This window comes from Engystomops pustulosus, chromosome 10, assembly GCF_040894005.1.
Source record: "Engystomops pustulosus chromosome 10, aEngPut4.maternal, whole genome shotgun sequence".
NCBI classification, from domain to species: Eukaryota; Metazoa; Chordata; class Amphibia; order Anura; family Leptodactylidae; genus Engystomops; species Engystomops pustulosus.
In genome coordinates this window covers 44492395-44512656 of record NC_092420.1, presented here as the reverse complement: position 1 = coordinate 44512656, position 20262 = coordinate 44492395, and the positions used below count along the sequence as shown (strand labels likewise).

General features: G+C 44.7%; 1 protein-coding gene across 3 annotated transcripts in view; it reads left to right on the top strand.

The window, feature by feature from the left end:
- The window catches only part of DUSP12 (dual specificity phosphatase 12), a 119778-nt gene that overhangs the window by 74555 nt on the left and 24961 nt on the right, over window positions 1-20262 (top strand). For all 3 annotated transcript variants that reach the window (XM_072128646.1, XM_072128647.1, XM_072128645.1), the window contains exons 5-6: window positions 6471-6561; window positions 10375-10549. In XM_072128646.1, the coding sequence (XP_071984747.1) occupies window positions 6471-6561; window positions 10375-10549 (266 nt within the window). The remainder of the gene's footprint in view (window positions 1-6470; window positions 6562-10374; window positions 10550-20262) is intronic.

The following is a 20262-nucleotide window of genomic DNA, read 5'->3' as shown; positions in this document are numbered from 1 at the left end:
TAGTGAATACCAATAGCCGTACCCACTACTCTTGTAACCAATCCCTATACTGATCAAACAATAAATGCCAACAAAAGTATACAGGACCAAAAACCGTACTCCTAAAACCATATAGTAAGTAAATATAATATACATCTTTATTAATACACATAAGGGAGATCAAAATGGACATTAAAAACACACACGTTAAAATCCACAAGAACAAACAGCATGGTGGTGGTCAATCCATAGTATACAGTACCAAGTATCCAATCATATATGCATGTAACCATATAAATAAGTAAATACAGGATAGGGCTGTGCAAAGTATGCAATTATAATGTCTAACCCAGTAGTACCACAAGAGCCTGAATACCTTGCTTTCAGTAAATAAGCCCCAGTCCACCACCACAGCACCCTGACGTACGTTTCGCCGTTGCTTCCTAAAGGGGGTGTGTTCTAAATCCGAACAAGACAGAAAAAGGTTGCCTAGTTGGCTAACTCACTTTTCAAGTCAAGAAAAATACATCCATAAATCGATAAGAAATCCAGCAGAATGTACCAGTACCATAAGTAAAAGTAACTTTTAATAATTACTGATAAAATAAGTTCACACCACAATAGTATACGCATCAACCATCTAGTCAGCAAAAACACATCAGAAAGGGAGCTCGTTCAGACCTCCAATATGTCTCGTCTGACACGGTCCCCAGTAATACCTCACCATGCCTTAGTGCTTTCCTGTATAGCATATGACACGGTGCATCATCTCAAAACCACGGACCAACATTAATCCGGACAGTAAGGAATGATAGGGTGGATCTCACCAGTCTTCGATGCTCCGTCTCCTGGTCGAGCAGTACTGGTCCGGAGGTACAGGACCTATTAAGCCCTACAATCGCTTTGTATCCTGACCCCGCAATATTGCTCCCGCCCTGACAAGGACGGTCCCAGTACTGTCCCTTTCAGACCCTGTTAGTCCCTAATATGTAGTCCCTAATATGTAATCCCTACGCGTTTCGTACGTCGTGTGACGCACTCATCACGGGAATAAAGTAATGTAGTGGGCTATGCAGTCTTGATGCTAAGTATGGCTGCAAAAGCTCCACATCAAAGGGTTAAAATGAATCAAAAACGAGCAGTGGCCCGTATAATACAAGTTATACTAGTATGGTGGCTAGATGTAGTGGCATGGGCGCCACAATCTGGTGCTCTCACACTTTTAAAGTTGATGCTGCCCTCCCCCATGCGCAGTCAGAAAGCTGATAGGCTGAGGACTTCCCTCCATCAATGAGTGGGAGGAGCTATGATGGCACGAAGTGGGAGGAGCTATGGTGTAACTTCCATCTGCCACAAAATGGGAGGAGCTATGATGTCACATAGTGGGAGGAGCTATGACATCACTTCCCTGTATCACATAATGGGAGGAGCTATGACGGCACAGAGTGGGAAGAGCTATAGCCGGAGGAGCTATGACACACCTCCTCCCTCCTCCTCCCTCCTCAAAGTATTTCATCATAGAGTGGGAGGAGTTGCTTCCGAGCAAGCTCAATATGCTCCACACCCCCTCGCTACTCCTCCACTCAGACATTGTTTCGTCATTGAGTGGGAGGAGTCAAGTATGGGCGGATTTGGCATGAGAAGGCAAAAAGCCCTTGGCGTAACCACACCGGATACGCCCACACTCCGCCCTCACCTCCACTCCAATGGGATGCTTTAGGATGCAGGTAGAGGCGGACGGAAGTGTTGTTTAAAGTCACCATGGATACACTTCAATCATCCTGTATGCTAGCGTTATTGTTGCATGTTAACTAAATAAAGGCGTATTATGCTGTACATAATCATCGCTTGATATGTAGGTATCCAAGTGCGCAGATTTGCGCAATCTAGTTGGTTTATAGCTGGCAAGGTAATTTAGACATTTAAATGAAAAGGACAGACAGAATGAGACTTTCCCAAAGAGGGTACATGAAGAAGAAAACCCCCACTCAAAATTGCTGTAGAATTATATGAAGCAACCAAAATTTAGCATCTCATTTAGACCTTTCGGGGCCACCGTGTCCAGCAGAAATATCCACTTCGTTTCTTGCTGTAGGACTAGCTTGTCCCAATTTCCCATCCTTTCCGGTCTATTGATTACTTGGATGCCATGGAAACAGATCTTACTGGCATCACCATTATGGACTAAGTTCACATGGCGGGCAAGTGGCGTGTCCCTACCATGAGCTATATCGCCTAGGTGTGCTCCAATTCTTCTCCTAAACTCACAGATTGTTTTGCCCACGTACTCCATTTTACATTCACAGACTACTCTATAGATTACTCCTACAGATTTACAGTTAATGTACTGTTTAATCATGTAGGAGTTACCAGTGACTGATGATGTGAAGGACTTGCATCTCTTCATATAGGGACAGGCTACACACCCACTGCACCCAAAATTACCTGTGACATTCATTTTGCCCAGCCAAGTCTGGTCCTGATGTTGCCTGAAATGACTGTGGACAAGCCTGTCCTTCAGTGAACGTCCTTTTTTATAGGTTACTGTTGGATGCGAGCTGATGGCATCTTTCAGATCTGGGTCCATCATCAATATGTCCCAATGCTTATGCAAAATCCTTTTTGCTGCCTCAGCCCCATTGTTAAACGTGGTGATTAACCTAATGGTTTTTTCCTCTTTCTTTATCACCTGTTTTTTTGTTGATAAGAGGTGACTTCGGTCATTCTTAAGTGCATCCTGGAAAGCTTTTCTAAGAATTTTGTCTGGATAGCCTCTTTCCAGAAATCTATGACGTAGATCCCTGGCTTGCTTGAGGAATAGTTCTGTGGTGGAACAATTCCTCCTGAGGCATAGGTATTGCCCCTTGGGGATGCCACGCCTCAGGGGAAATGGGTGGCTACTCTCCCACCTTTAAAAGGGAGCTGGTAGAGGTTGTTTTACGATAAACCTCGGTGAGTATGGTGCCCTCACTATTCTTAGAAACCAAAACATCCAAGAATAGGAGGCATTTTTCTGAACTTTCGTGGGTAAAACTCAGCCCTATGGTGTTATCATTAAGCTGCCGTACAAATGTAGAAAAAGTGGCTTGTGAGCCCTGCCAGATTACTAGGACATCATCTATGTACCTATACCAGGCATCGATGTTTAGAGTGCTCTGTGAGTTGGAGTCTGAGAAAACACAGGTTTCCTCCCACCAGCCCAGGAGCAGATTCGCATAGGTTGGCGCGCATGGCCAACCCATTGTGGTGCCCCTGAGCTGGTGGTAGAATTTGCCATTAAAGACAAAGAAGTTCCTTGTCAAACAAAATTCTAGAGCTTTCAAGATGAATGAATTGTGTCTTTCTTGTTGAGTTCCCCTTGATTTGAGAAAATGGGCTACTGCTCGTAAACCCATTTCATGAGGGATAGAAGAGTAAAGCGCTTCAACATCTATACTTCCTAATAGATGTTCTTTCTCAAGAGAGATGCCTTCCAATTTTGACAACAGATCTAAAGTGTCCCGAGTATAGGACGGAAGCGCTACCACAAATTCTCTCAAAACTTTGTCCAGGTAGATCCCAAGGTTTTGAGTAATGTTGCCTACCCCTGATACAATTGGACGTCCCTTCAGGGGAGACGCCCCCTTATGTACCTTCGGAAGGCTATAGAACGTCGCAACTACCGGATTTTGGGGCAACAAAAAATTTATACTCTGAGTCATCTATCAAGCCTTCAGATTTGGCTTGTAATAGGAGAGATTCCAGTTCTTTCAAGTATATCTCAGTCGGGTTGTTTAGAAGGATTTCATATGCTCCCCTATCCTTAAGCAGGTCAAGACACATTTCTTTGTAGTTAGATGTATTCATAACTACCGTGTTACCGCCCTTATCAGAGGGCTTGATTGTTATTGAAGGTTCTTTTTCCAGAACCTGGAGAGCCTGCATCTCTTCCTTACTGAAATTAAAGGGGGTATACTGTTTTTCCAACTGCCTAAGATCCTGTATGACCCTATTTAGAAACACGTCTACTGGTGAGACATCAGAGCTGGGAGGGAGTCGGGTACTTTTTAACTTAGTCTGTAAAAGGGCCTCTACCACTGTGTGCTGGATTGTTCTCATTTACTAGACTAGTCAGTAATCTAATGTCTGGGAGAATGTCAGCAGGAACACCTAAATCAGAGCTTACTATTCTGTCCTGTTTAACAAAATGTTTGTGCCACTTGAGTTTCCTAGCAAATAAATGTAGGTCCTTTACCATTTCAAATAGTTCAAAATTGGAACACGGTACAAAGGATAATCCTTTTTTAAGGACGCTCATGTGGACATCAGTTAGTTCAAACAGGGATAGGTTAATGACCTGAGTAGTTTCATTGTTGGTCATTGTAGGATTCTTTTGTACGGGGTACCTCCGGACCAGTACCGCTCGACCAGGAAACGGAGCATCGAAGACTGGTGAGATCCACCCTATTATTCCTTACTGTCCGGATTAATGTTGGTCCGTGGTTTTGAGATGATGCACTGTGTCATATGCTATACAGGAATGCACTAAGGCATGGTGAGGTATTACTGGGGACCGTGTCAGATGAGACATATTGGAGGTCTGAACGAGCTCCCTTTCTGATGTGTTTTTGCTGACTAGATGGTTGATGCGTATACTATTGTGGTTCACTGTGAACTTATTTTATCAGTAATTATTAAATGTTACGTTTTACTTCTGGTACTGGTACATTCTGCTGGATTTCTAAAGGGGGTGTGTCTATTAGGCCCACACACAGGTTCTATTAGGCCCACACACAAGGTAACTAACTTACTGAACTGCTGATACTTGTAGTGCTGCCTTTTGTATTTTGTACTCTGCCTAACTGTATGTATCTCTATTGTATTTATTGTTTTGTCTAGTGTGCCCTTAAGGCAATTAAATATAAAACTTAACCAGTGATGCTCTTTTATCTCGATCCACGAATCTCACGTCCGAGTGAAGCTTATATACATGCTACTGGGTTGGTTCCTCACCCTATATAATCCCGTTATAGGCCGAGCCCTCTCCATAGCCGGTAAGTCTCTGCTGCATATTGCAGCAAAGGCTTACTGGTAACACCCGCGATCGGTGTTTTCACCTCGATCGCCGCCGGCAATGCTGCCGGTGGCTTCAAAAAGATGGCGGAGCATGGGCGCCGGCATCTTGTCGCAGATCGTCACTCCCCGATGATGTCATGGGGAGCGGCGATCCGTCGCCATGGTTGCCTCGGGTGTTCCGAATACCCGAGGCTACTTCGTTTTAACCCATTCATTACAATGTGCTAATTGCACATTGTAATGAATGGGGAGTAAAATCCACATATACTGCCATAACCTAGTATGTCAGTATATGATAGGATGAATCAGACTACCTAGGGTTAGAGTACCCTAGGGAGTCTGAAAAATAGTAAAATGGTAAAAGTTAAAAAAAAAAAGAATTGTAATAAAAAAAACCTAAAAATTTAAATCACCCCCCTTTCCTTAGAACTGATATAAATATAAATAAACAGTAAAAATCATAAATACATTCGGTATCACCACGTCCGAAAATGTCCGATCTATCAAAAACCCCGTAACGGAAAATAGTGTCAAAAATGGCAGTTTTTTGCCATTTTGAAAAATATAAAAAAATTTATAAAAAGTGATCAAATGGTCGCACAGTCCCAAATATTATAGCAATGAAAACGCCATCAAAATTCGCAAAAAAATGCCACTACCCACAGCTCCTTACACAAAAGTATGAAAAAGTTATTGGCGCCAGAAGATGGCAAAATCAAAAAAACATTTTTACCAGAGGTTTTAATTTTTTTAAATGTATAAAACATTATAAAACCTATACAAATTTGGTATCCACGTGATCGTACCGACCCAAAGTAGACATATCATTTGGGACGCAGAGTGAAAGCTGTAAAATCCGAGCCCATAAGAAAACATCGCAAATGTGTTTTTTCACCATTTTCACTGCATTTGGAATTTTTTCCCGCTTCCCAGTACACGCCATGGAATATTAAATACCATCACTATGAAGTGCAATTTGTTACGCAGAAAATAAGCCATCACGCAGTTCTTTATGTGGAAAAATAAAAAAGTTATAGATTTTTGAAGGTCCTGAGTGAAAAATGGAAGTGAAAAAACTAAAAAAGGCCAAGTCGTTAAGGGGTTAAAGGAGAGCTTCTTTTGTTTGATAAGAATCGGTTTCACTGAGGCTAGTGAAAAGGGTCTTATAGCTATTCAGGGTTGTGATTTATTATTGTGCCATATCCAGAAGTTGTGTGGAAAACTTTAAATCCCTTCCTGTGCCTCTCAGAAACTATGCGTTCTGGGAGTGTATAAATGCATAGCTTAGTGAGCTTTAAAGGGTCGGAAACGTCAGTTTCCTTCACAGTCGGACAGGTTTCTTTTTATCTTGTAAGTAAGCTTTAAAAGACCCTTTTTGCTGAATATGCTTTTTGTTTTATTGTACTCGTTAACCAGCAGCTATTCTCTGCTTTTAGAATTAAAGAAAGTGCCACGTGATGTATTTGCCTGTGATCCTGACTCTCTGAATCATAGTAAGGACATCTTATTCAGATGCAGAAAATGCAGGTTAGGTTTTTATATTACCAAAATTTGTCATCCACCTAATTTTCTAGAATTACAACGTAAACAACAGTGCAAAAATATGTGCCAGATTTATCAAGTGTCAGCATGTCTCTTGAGGAAAGTGGTGTACAATACAAACTTAGGGCTCTTTAACACAAACCTGTGCAGCCCGTGTAAACGCGCTTTATGGTGGCACAATCTCATGGACTGCACACTGGGCAGAGGGTGGGAGTGCTCTGTGCAAGATCCCTAAACGTGCAACTTTTGTCAAGAGAAGTTCACAATTTTTTTTTTTTTTTTTTGAAAAGTCCGGAAACCCGACAAAAATGCGGCCGCAGGACCCTTAGTAAATAGGCCCCATTGTGTCAATTTTTTTACACGGTGCCTTGTGTTACATTCATGACATGACCAGTGATGACATTGCAGGTCCTTTAGCCTTTTAAGAAAAGCAAACTGTATACCATGTATGTGATTACATGCAATAACAGCAGCCGCCATGGAGGCTTTGGTCAGATACATTCATGGGGTACAGTTTGCTATTTTTAGGAGGCTAAAGGACCTGAGATGATGTCACTCTGGTCACATGACATGAACTGTGACCAGGAATGAGGCATAAGGCATGGGGAGGCATGCTTGGTAAAATAAGATAAAAGGTTATTTATGGGGATGCAAGCTAAACAATTTTTAGCTAAAAGAAGAGTGTCAGTTAATAGGGCTCTATAGGAACCTGTCACTGACTGTTTATGTGCAAATGTGGGGATAGTTCACCTTTAACCCCTTCCCGACATTTCACGTAATAGTACTGCATGGCGGGAGGTGCGTTCCCGCAAAATGCAGTACTATTACGTCAAGCTTCTGGTGCCGGCTCCTGAACGGAGCCGGCGCCAGAAGCTGCGGGTGTCTGCTATATATTATAGCCGACACCCTCCTCGGAGATTTCTCCGATCGCGGGTGTTAACCCCTAAGGCATGTTAGAGGCATTTAAAGTGTATTTAAAGTCAATTGGAACACCCCCCCCCCCCCGCGCGGCGCTTACCGGGGGGGGGGGGGCGCAGCTCCGATCGCAGCCCCGGGGACGCGCGATCTTCCTCCCGGTGCCGGGTCCCGGCATGCGCTGGCCACTGAACTTTCCAGAAATAATTGCAATTTCCATCTTGGACTCCATTGCACATCATATTTGGAAACCACCTATATGTCCAAAATGCTCATTTCACCACGTGTATTACACTACACCACATATTACACCTTGCTAAATTCCCCAAGGGGTGTACATTCAACAATTAGGGTCACTTTTCGAGTTTTCCTCTGTTTTGTACCACTACGACTCTCCAAATGTATCCTGACACATGTGAAGGATTTCTGTCAAATTTGGCTTCTAAAAGACAAACATCCCTCTTTTCCTATACTGTGCGCCCATAAAGTATTTTATATGCACATGTGGGGTACTTCTACACTCGGGAGAAATAGTTTTACACCTTTTTCGGGGTTATTTAATATATTATCCCTTGTGGCTTACAAAAATTAGGGGTAAAATGACATTTATAGGAAAATTTTCACCTTTTTAATGTTTAGGGCCTAATTGGATCATTCTTCTGTAGGGGCAAATACATATATTACACATTGCAAAATTCTCTAAGGGGTGTGCGTTCAAAAATTAGGGTCACTTTTCGGATTCTTGTCTGTTTTATACCACTAGGGTTCTCCAAATGCATGTCAAACATTTCTGTCAAATTTGGCTCATAAAAGGCAAACATCCCCCTTTCCTTTTACTGTGCGCCCATACAACATTTTATATAAACATGTGGGGTACTTTTACACTCGAAAGAAATGGGTTTACACATTTTGGGGGGTTATTACATTTTTTTTTATCCCTTGTGGCTATAAAAAATTAGGGGTACAATGACCTTTATAAGAAAGTTTTCACCTTTTTCCTATTTAAGTCCTAATTAAATCAAACACCTTTACGGACAAATACACATATTACACCTTGCTAAATTCTCTAAGGGGTGTGCTTTCCAAAATGGTGATACCTGTTGGGGTTCCCCTCTGTTTTGGTACCACTACGGCTCTCTAAATGCATCCTGACACATGTCAATTTTGGCTTCTAAAAGGCCAACGCCCCTCTTTCCCTTCTGAGCTTCACTGCGTTCCCATACAACATTTAATTTGCATGTGTGGGGCAATTTTATACTTGGGAGAAATGCAAGTACACATTTTTTGGGGTTGTTTTATCTTTAATACCTTATGGGATACAAAAATTAGCCGTAAAAGGGACTTTTTTGGGAAAATGTTCATATTTTTCCTTTTAGGGACCTAATTGAAGCAAACACCTGTAGAGGAAAGTACACATATTACACCTTGCTAAATTCTCCAAAGGGTGCACTTTCCAAAATGGTGACACTTGTTGGGGTTCCCCTCTGTTTTGGTACCACTAGGGCTCTCCAAATGCATCCTGACACATGTAAAGGATGATTGTCAAATCTGGCTTCTAAAAGGCCAAAGCCCCTCTTTCCCTTCTGAGCCTGTTGACCCATACAACACTTTATATGCAAAAGTGGTGCAGTTCTGTGCTTAGGAGAAATAGTTTTACACATTTATGGGAGCGGTTTCATCTTTTATCCCTTATGGCTTACAAAAATTTGGGGTAAAAGTGAATTTTGAGAAAATGTTCACCTTTTTTCCTTTTTGGAGCCTAATTGAATCAAATACCTGTTGGGGCAAATACACAAATTACACCTTGCTAAACTCTCCAAGGGGTATACTTTCCAAAATGGTGTCTCTTGTTGGGGCTTTCCTCTGTTTTGGTACCATTAGGGCTCTCTAAATGCATCCTGACACATGAAAACTTTTTCAGCCATATTTGCCCTCCAAAAACGAAACAACGCTCTTTCCATTCCAAGTGCGCCCCTGTGCCCGTACAGCAGGGAACAGTGACAAAATGGGTATTGGCATACTCAGGAGGAATTGCCCTAAACATTGTAAAATACATTTTCTTTTTTAACCCATTGTGAAGGTGCAAATTTTAGTGTTCAATGAATCTATAGTAAGATAAAATTACATTTCTGTAATTTTACTTTCATTTATCTTTCACCCTCATGAAACGCTCATAGGGTTAACAAAATTCCCAAAGGTTGTTTTGAATATTTTGAGGGGTGTAGTTTCTAAAATGGTGTCATTTGTGGTGGTTTTCTGTCATGTAGGCCTTATAAAGTCCCTTCTAACTAAATTGACCCTCCAAAAGTAGGTTTTGATGAATTTCGTGAAAATCTGAAAAAATGTACCTAAAGTTATAAGCCTCCTAGCATCCTAAAAAAAGGAAAATATGTTAGAAAAATGATGCCAAGTTAAAGCAGACATATGGAAAATGTTAGTTATCAAGTTATTTTAGTGCTATGACCAACTTTCCAAAAAGTAGAAAATTTTGAATTTCGGTCCAATTGACTTTAAATACACTTTAAATGCCTCTAACATTGTTTTTTTCCAAATTTTTCCCAAATTTCCATTTATTTTGTAAATAAATACTAAACATATTGCTTAAATTTCTCAACCAACATGAAGTACAATGTGTCACGAAAAATCAACTGGATATGTTAAAGCGTTCTAAAGTTATAACCACTTAAGGTAAATAGACACATGTCAGATTTTAAAAAATGGGCCGTGTAAGGAAGGTGAAAAGTGGCTTCAGCGTTAAGGGGTTAATGGATTAGTGATGTGAAATATCTCACTTGATATGTTTTTGCAAGTTATGTTATATTATGTATATATTGTAACTTAGTGTGGTAACTGTTTGTATAATCCTCTTTTGTGTTCATGCAGGCGTTCCTTGTTTCGGGCAGGAAGTGTACTGAATCATGCATTGGGTGATGGACCTGCAGCATTTGCTCATAAAAAAATGCCATTAAAGGATTTGGATCCTGCAAAGTGCACTTCTTTTTTTGTGGAACCAGTCCAGTGGATGGAGGATGTTCTTTTGGGCGTACTGGATGGACAGGTTAATAATGAATTTTAGAGATTTGTTTTCTAATAACCTTTGTTTTTTGTTTTGTAATAATGGGTTTGTTTCTATGCTGTCAGGAAAATTCTTGTCTAACCTCTCTGCCATTAAACGGAGGGTGTATTTTTCTTCTGCTTGCAGAATAGATGTGACATACTCTATATTCTGAGAGTGGACATATCCAATAAAAATCTGCATCAGAAAGCCAAATAGTGACACATGGAGTTTAAGATTTGAGAAGTAGATCTGATGGTAGATTCCATCTGCCCTAATCTCTAATTTAATAATCCTAGAACTAACCTATTATGTTCAAAACTTTATTTTGGTAACATGTAAATTAACTGTAGAGGCTGCTAGGTCGTGCACTAGCCTGGCAGGGCACGGAAGCTAGGGCTAGCACTCGCCCCAATAGCCTCTGCTGTTAATTTACATATTGCTAAAATAAAGTTTTTAACAAGTTAGGTTAGGCACCAGGATTATTAAATTGCAGATTAGGGCAGAAGCAGGCACAAAGAATTTACCATCACATCTACTTCTGATTGTAGCTTCCTCATAGTAGTTCTCCTTTAATACACTTAATATACAATTTTTGGAATGTCTGGAACTAGGGTTGTGGAGTCGGTGTGCTAAACTTCAGACTGTTAAATATCCCTTACCAGCTGTAGCTAACCACACATTGCCCAAATTAGTACCGTATATACCCGAGTATAAGCCGGCCCAAAAACCGGGAAAACCTATTGACTCGAGAGTAAGCCAAGGGTGTAGTATACAGCCAGCCAGCCAGCCCCATGGAGCATCCAGCCAGCCAGCCCCATGGAGCATCCAGCCAGCCAGCCCCATGGAGCATCCAGCCAGCCCCCCCAATGTAGCATCCAGCCAGCCAGCCCCCCCAATGTAGCATCCAGCCAGCCAGCCCCCCCAATGTAGCATCCAGCCAGCCAGCCCCCCCAATGTAGCATCCAGCCAGCCAGCCCCCCCAATGTAGCATCCAGCCAGCCAGCCCCCCCAATGTAGCATCCAGCCAGCCAGCCCTCCCAATGTAGCATCCAGCCAGCCAGCCCTCCCAATGTAGCATCCAGCCAGCCAGCCCTCCCAATGTAGCATCCAGCCAGCCAGCCCTCCCAATGTAGCATCCAGCCAGCCAGCCCTCCCAATGTAGCATCCAGCCAGCCAGCCCTCCCAATGTAGCATCCAGCCAGCCAGCCCTCCCAATGTAGCATCCAGCCAGCCAGCCCTCCCAATGTAGCATCCAGCCAGCCAGCCCTCCCAATGTAGCATCCAGCCAGCCAGCCCTCCCAATGTAGCATCCAGCCAGCCAGCCCTCCCAATGTAGCATCCAGCCAGCCAGCCCTCCCAATGTAGCATCCAGCCAGCCAGCCCTCCCAATGTAGCATCCAGCCAGCCAGCCCTCCCAATGTAGCATCCAGCCAGCCAGCCCTCCCAATGTAGCATCCAGCCAGCCAGCCCTCCCAATGTAGCATCCAGCCAGCCAGCCCTCCCAATGTAGCATCCAGCCAGCCAGCCCTCCCAATGTAGCATCCAGCCAGCCAGCCCTCCCAATGTAGCATCCAGCCAGCCAGCCCTCCCAATGTAGCATCCAGCCAGCCAGCCCTCCCAATGTAGCATCCAGCCAGCCAGCCCTCCCAATGTAGCATCCAGCCAGCCAGCCCTCCCAATGTAGCATCCAGCCAGCCAGCCCTCCCAATGTAGCATCCAGCCAGCCAGCCCTCCCAATGTAGCAGCCAGCCAGCCAGCCCTCCCAATGTAGCAGCCAGCCAGCCAGCCCTCCCAATGTAGCAGCCAGCCAGCCAGCCCTCCCAATGTAGCAGCCAGCCAGCCAGCCCTCCCAATGTAGCAGCCAGCCAGCCAGCTCTCCCAATGTAGCAGCCAGCCAGCCAGCCCTCCCAATGTAGCAGCCAGCCAGCCAGCCCTCCCAATGTAGCAGCCAGCCAGCCAGCCCTCCCAATGTAGCAGCCAGCCAGCCAGCCCTCCCAAAGTAGCAGCCAGCCAGCCAGCCAGCCCTCCCAGTGTAGCAGCCAGCCAGCCAGCCCTCCCAGTGTAGCAGCCAGCCAGCCAGCCCTCCCAATGTAGCATCCAGCCAGCCAGCCCTCCCAATGTAGCATCCAGCCAGCCAGCCCTCCCAATGTAGCATCCAGCCAGCCAGCCCTCCCAATGTAGCATCCAGCCAGCCAGCCCTCCCAATGTAGCATCCAGCCAGCCAGCCCTCCCAATGTAGCATCCAGCCAGCCAGCCCTCCCAATGTAGCATCCAGCCAGCCAGCCCTCCCAATGTAGCAGCCAGCCAGCCAGCCCTCCCAATGTAGCAGCCAGCCAGCCAGCCCTCCCAATGTAGCAGCCAGCCAGCCAGCCCTCCCAATGTAGCAGCCAGCCAGCCAGCCCTCCCAATGTAGCAGCCAGCCAGCCAGCCCTCCCAATGTAGCAGCCAGCCAGCCAGCCAGCTCTCCCAATGTAGCAGCCAGCCAGCCCTCCCAATGTAGCAGCCAGCCAGCCAGCCAGCCCTCCCAATGTAGCAGCCAGCCAGCCAGCCAGCCCTCCCAATGTAGCAGCCAGCCAGCCAGCCAGCCCTCCCAATGTAGCAGCCAGCCAGCCAGCCAGCCCTCCCAATGTAGCAGCCAGCCAGCCAGCCAGCCCTCCCAATGTAGCAGCCAGCCAGCCAGCCAGCCCTCCCAATGTAGCAGCCAGCCAGCCAGCCAGCCCTCCCAATGTAGCAGCCAGCCAGCCAGCCAGCCCTCCCAATGTAGCAGCCAGCCAGCCAGCCAGCCCTCCCAATGTAGCAGCCAGCCAGCCAGCCAGCCCTCCCAATGTAGCAGCCAGCCAGCCAGCCAGCCCTCCCAATGTAGCAGCCAGCCAGCCAGCCAGCCCTCCCAATGTAGCAGCCAGCCAGCCCTCCCAATGTAGCAGCCAGCCAGCCAGCCAGCCCTCCCAATGTAGCAGCCAGCCAGCCAGCCAGCCCTCCCAATGTAGCAGCCAGCCAGCCAGCCAGCCCTCCCAATGTAGCAGCCAGCCAGCCCTCCCAATGTAGCAGCCAGCCAGCCAGCCCTCCCAATGTAGCAGCCAGCCAGCCAGCCAGCCCTCCCAATGTAGCAGCCAGCCAGCCAGCCAGCCCTCCCAATGTAGCAGCCAGCCAGCCAGCCAGCCCTCCCAATGTAGCAGCCAGCCAGCCCTCCCAATGTAGCAGCCAGCCAGCCAGCCCTCCCAATGTAGCAGCCAGCCAGCCAGCCCTCCCAATGTAGCAGCCAGCCAGCCAGCCAGCCCTCCCAATGTAGCAGCCAGCCAGCCAGCCAGCCCTCCCAATGTAGCAGCCAGCCAGCCCTCCCAATGTAGCAGCCAGCCAGCCAGCCCTCCCAATGTAGCAGCCAGCCAGCCAGCCAGCCCTCCCAATGTAGCAGCCAGCCAGCCAGCCAGCCCTCCCAATGTAGCAGCCAGCCAGCCCTCCCAATGTAGCAGCCAGCCAGCCAGCCAGCCCTCCCAATGTAGCAGCCAGCCAGCCAGCCAGCCCTCCCAATGTAGCAGCCAGCCAGCCAGCCAGCCCTCCCAATGTAGCAGCCAGCCAGCCCTCCCAATGTAGCAGCCAGCCAGCCAGCCCTCCCAATGTAGCAGCCAGCCAGCCAGCCAGCCCTCCCAATGTAGCAGCCAGCCAGCCAGCCAGCCCTCCCAATGTAGCAGCCAGCCAGCCCTCCCAATGTAGCAGCCAGCCAGCCAGCCAGCCCTCCCAATGTAGCAGCCAGCCAGCCAGCCAGCCCTCCCAATGTAGCAGCCAGCCAGCCAGCCAGCCCTCCCAATGTAGCAGCCAGCCAGCCAGCCCTCCCAATGTAGCAGCCAGCCAGCCAGCCAGCCCTCCCAATGTAGCAGCCAGCCAGCCAGCCAGCCCTCCCAATGTAGCAGCCAGCCAGCCAGCCAGCCCTCCCAATGTAGCAGCCAGCCAGCCCTCCCAATGTAGCAGCCAGCCAGCCCTCCCAATGTAGCAGCCAGCCAGCCCTCCCAATGTAGCAGCCAGCCAGCCCTCCCAATGTAGCAGCCAGCCAGCCAGCCAGCCCTCCCAATGTAGCAGCCAGCCAGCCAGCCAGCCCTCCCAATGTAGCAGCCAGCCAGCCAGCCAGCCCTCCCAATGTAGCAGCCAGCCAGCCAGCCAGCCCTCCCAATGTAGCAGCCAGCCAGCCAGCCAGCCCTCCCAATGTAGCAGCCAGCCAGCCCTCCCAATGTAGCAGCCAGCCAGCCAGCCCTCCCAATGTAGCAGCCAGCCAGCCAGCCAGCCCTCCCAATGTAGCAGCCAGCCAGCCAGCCAGCCCTCCCAATGTAGCAGCCAGCCAGCCAGCCCTCCCAAAAAAAATAAAAAACTTAATACTCACCCTCCGGTGTCCAGATCGTTGGCGCGGGTGCCGATGTTCACCCCTCGTGTATAAGCCGAGGGGAGTTTTTTCAGCACATTTTTTGTGCTGAAAAACTCTGCTTATACACAAGTATATATGGTAAATAACTGCTCTTAGCTATTACAAAATAGAAAGGGTTAACAAAAAAATATTTTATTTGTATCCATCTCTTTCTGACTGAATGGGGCACATTTACTTACCTGTCCTGCGCGATCCCCGAAAGTGCATTGTCCGCCCAGAATGCACATCTGCCGCGATTCAAGAAGATCGTGCCCCCGATTTCCTGCATGTGTCAGTACCCTGATCAGGTCCGTTGGGCTTCACCTTCTTCTTCCCGTTGTATGTGCTTGATCTTGCGACACAATTTAAATGTTAAATTCCTTGCTCATGTCGGATTGTCCGGCGACCCGCCCCCGATTTCTGTCGCATAGAAGCCAACGCCAATGCGTGATAATCCGATTGCGTGCAACACAATCCCCTTCTACATGCCTGTCCCAGTGACACGATCCCCCAAAACGTCAGAAAACCCTACGGAAATGCGGCCGCGGGAGCCTTGGTAAATAAGCCCCACTGTCTTTTTCTCTGACTGTCACTCTGCATTTGTCTCCCCTCGATTTTTTTTTTTTTTTTTTTTGTAAACAGTCTATACTCCTATCCCGTTGCTTATTATTCATGGATTGGTTAATCTTATAGATTTTTAATTTAGATGATAATGCACTATATATTAATTTTTATCAGTGGCATGGTTTCTTATATATTATACTTGTCTGTATTTTTTTTAACCCCTTTGGGACTCAGCCTATTTAGGCCTCAAGCATTTTTCAAATCTGCCCCGTGTCCCTATAAGTGCTTATAGCTTTGGAACACTAGAAGATATTCAGGGGATTTTGAGATTGTTTTCTCGTGACACATTGTACTTCAAATTAGTTTGAAAATTTGGATGATATCTTTTGTGTTTAGTTAAGGAAAAAAAAAAAATTTTGGCAAGAATTTGGAAAAATTATTTATTTTCAAAGTTCTAAATTCTCTACTTTTGATGCAGATACTCAAAGCACCCAAATAAATTCATAACTTTAATTTCCCAAACCTCAGCTTTATGTTGGCATGGTTCTTTTAAGATTACACATATTTTACTACAATGTTAAGAGGCTCAGAATTTAGGTGCCATTTTTCACATTTTTAGGAAAATCACCAAAACCCATATTTAGATGGACCTGCTCAACTTTTAATTGACTGTCAGAGGCCTAAATAATAGTTAGACTCGTAAATTACCCCATTATGGAAACTACACCCCTCAGCATATGAAAAAGCACTTTTAAGAAGTTTGTTTACCCTTTAGGTGTTTTATAGGGGTTAAAACAAAATGGAGGTGCGGTCTACAATGCATTCATTTGGGTGGGGAAATTAAACGTTTGCAATGGATTAAATGAAAAACGCTCCACAAAGTTTGATACCCAATTTCTCCTGAGTGCACTGATACCCCATATGTGGTGGTATCTGGCTGTATGGGCTCATGGCCGGGCATAGAATGGCAGGAGCACGATCCGGAGCAGATTTGCATTGTCAAATAATTCTTTTTCTTTTTTTTTTTAATGTGGACCTTTCTGTTACATAATTTTGGGGCATATATAGCTAATTGGTGAGATTTTATTAACTCTTTGTTGGTGGAGGAAATGTTTACCATACCATATTATCCTACCATATATACCATACCAGATTTATTTATAGAGATTTTTTTATTTTTATGCCATTTTTACTGAATAAAAAGTAATTTTGCAAAAATGATTTTCATATACACTTTTTTAATTTTTCTGCTGACAAATCTGGTTAAGGGCTTATTTTTTTTGTTCTTTTTTGTTCTTTTTAGTGGTATTATTTTAGAATACAACATTTTTTTTATCACTTTTTAGAGCATTTTTTAAAGGCATTAATTAAAAATTATCCTTTTTCGGAAGGGTTTTTGAGTGCGTAGGGGTTAAGATCCAAAATAAATGTGTTCTTAAGGTGTATTCTAAAGTGGGATAGGAATAGTTTCAGCATTCAGTGTGAGATTAACCTTTTCCCTGCCAGGCGTTTCTGGAAATTTTGTCGCATTATTGGCCAGAGCAATTTTTACTATTCTGACATGTACAAATACAGTTGAAATTACAGCATAAAGAATTGTACTAACCATATCCCTAGCAAACCAGTGAGTACACTGGTTTTTTTTTTCTTGACTCATGTATAAGTGGAGGTGAGTTTTTTCAGCACATTGTTTATACTCCAGTATATATGGCAAGCGCAAAATCTTTAAAGCTGAAATAACCATAAAATGATAAAATGTTTACAAATCCTGACTACATATGGTAAGAAAATATACTTTCCTAAAAACAAAAAGTTGTGAGGAGCTCATACATATCCCACATATGTATATTCATCAAATTTGCAGGAAAGGGAACATTAAATCCATTGTTGCAGAAAATTGCACTGAGCCTCATATAGATATATACTCCCTTATTATACTCCCTAACACAGTGGTTTTAACCTATGGCACGGGTGCCGGAGGTGGCACTCGGAGCTCTTTCTGTGGGCACCCAGCACAGAATTTACCGGATAGGGCTCAAGCCTTCCTCCTCACTCGTCGCTATTTTAAAGAGACACCTACTTGGCTGCCAGGACTACAGGAGGAGCGAGAAGGTGTGGATAGGGATTGATTATCGTTGGAGCTCCTGCTTTGGGTGCCCTGATTCTTCCTCTTCAGGGGACACTGGAGGGAAGCTGCAATCCAAATGTCTCCTGCATTTTATTGTATTGGTGTCCTCAGGGCGCCAATATGATTGAAATATGTGATACAGCAGAGATTACTGCTCAACTATTATGTTGGCACTTTGCAACATAAAAGTGGGTTTTGGTTATAGTTTGGGCACTCTGTATCTAAAAGGTTCGCCATCACTGCCCTATCACAACGATAACCCAAAGAAAAAACAATATATAACCATCCATAATACACATTCCAAATTATTATACAAATTATACTTTTCTCTGTTTCAGTCATCACCAGTTAGAGTATAAATAGAATTTTATTGAACATACTTCCCAATGATAAAGGTATATTCTTCAAAATTAAAAAAAAAAAACTCAAAATGCACAGTACTAAATTATGCACAGCAGTTTCAAAACATTTTATGCATTTGAAAAGAATTGAAAATGGTCATTTGTTCATTTTTTCAGCATTAGAAATTCACATTCATTGAAATCAAAAGCTATTTCAATCCAAAACATTCTAAGAGGGCAAGCTACATGTTAACATAGGAACCCTTCTTTAATATCACCTTGAAAATTCTTGCATCCATTGAACTTGTGCGTTTTTGGAGAGTTTCTGCTTGGCTTGAATTTCTTTGCATGATGTCAAAATAGCCTCCCAGAGCTGCTGATTTGCTTGATGATATTCCAAAGGTTCTCTATAGGGTTGAGGTCAGGGGAAGATGGTGGCCACACCATGAGATTTTCTCCTTTCATGCCCGTAGCAGCGAATGAGATGGTGCATTGTCATTCATGAAGATGCTTTTCTTCCTGAAGGCACAATTCTTCTTTTTGTACCATGGAAGAAAGTGGTCAGTCAGAAACTGTATCCTTCCTGACCTCACAGCCTTGTTGGGACATGGTGGCCATCAACCATCCACTACTCCATCCATCTGGACCATCCAGGGTTGCACAACACTCATCAGTAAATAAGACTGTTTGCAAATTAGTCTTTATCTTTATCTGGGACCACTAACCCTATCATCAAGCAAAAGACCTATGAGGGCAGAAGGCAGTTAACATGAAAATAGCAGATCTGAGAGGCTATTCTGACATCATGCAAAGTAGAGTAGAAACTCTCAAAAAAACTCACAAGTTCAATGGATGCAAGAATTGTGAAGGTGATATCAAATAAGGGTTCCTATGTTAAAATTGTAAATTGGGCTGTTGGATAATGGATTTTTTGGATTGAAATGGCATTTGATTTCAGTGAATGTGACCTCCTAATGCCAGAAATTTAACAAATGACCATTTTTAGGTTTATTACAACCTATAAAATGTTTTTGTTTTTTTTTATTTAATTTTGAAGAATATACTGTTATCATTGGGAAGTTTGTTAAATAAAATTCAATTTATACTCTAACGGGTGATGACTTTTATTATGCGGACTGACTTTAGCATTGACCATATAGGAAAATCAGAGAAAACTATTCGGTTTCCATTAGTCCACCATGATGGCCCCAACTGGAGGATGACTCTTGACCTCTGTAGAGGCAGGAAGCGGAGAGTTTAAATGCCCCACCCCTGCATCCACACTCCAGTGGCTACCAAATAACTACACCGGCCGTGGATGCAACCCATTTATTGTTATGATCACACACAGAAAAATGGGCAAAACAATCACATTTCCAAGACTATACTAATCTACGATAGGGAGGGAAATGTATATGGGCCATCATGGTGGACGAATGGAAACCGATGGCCCCAGCTAGAGAAATACCAGATAATGGGGGTCATTTACTAAGTGCCCGATTCGCGATTTCCCGACGTGTTACCAGAATATTACCGATTTGCGCCGATTGTACCTGAATTGCCCCGGGATTTTGTGGCACATCGGCGCCGGCATGCGCGCGACTGAAATTGGGGGGCGTGGCCGAACGAAAACCCGACGGATTCGGAAAAACCGCCACATTTTAAAAAAAAATGTGTCGCTAAAATTGCGCTTACCTTCATCCAGGATAGGCCGGTGAATTTCAGGGCATTTCGGCGCGCCTCCGGGAACTTCAGCGCAGCAGCGCCACCTGGTGGACGGCGGAGAAACTACCTTCATAAATCCCGGCCGGACCCGAATCCAGCGCAGAGAACGCTCGTGGGCCGGGTAAGTAAATATGCCCCATATTTGAGGCTGCCACTCCCCTAGTCGAGTGGGCCTGAACAGTCCCTCGCATGTGCATGTTATTAGCAGCATATGCTTCCTTGATGATAGTCCGCATCCATCGGGCAATGGATGCTTTAGAAGCTTTTTTGCCTCTGTTCTTTCCCTTGAACTGTAAGAGGATATTGTCATCTTTTCTACAAGGCTTGGTGATGTCTATATAATGAAGGAAGGTATCTTCTTACGTCCAATGTATGCCATGCAGACTTTTTGGTGTTCCTCGGGTTCTGGCAAAAGGAAGGTAAAATAATTTCCTTATAACGATGAAAATTTGAGGATACTTTTGGTGTGGAGGTTTTGTCTAATGTTAAGACCACTCTGTCATCATATATTTTAAAGAGAACCTGTCATGCAAAATAACCCCCCTAAACTAAATATATTTTC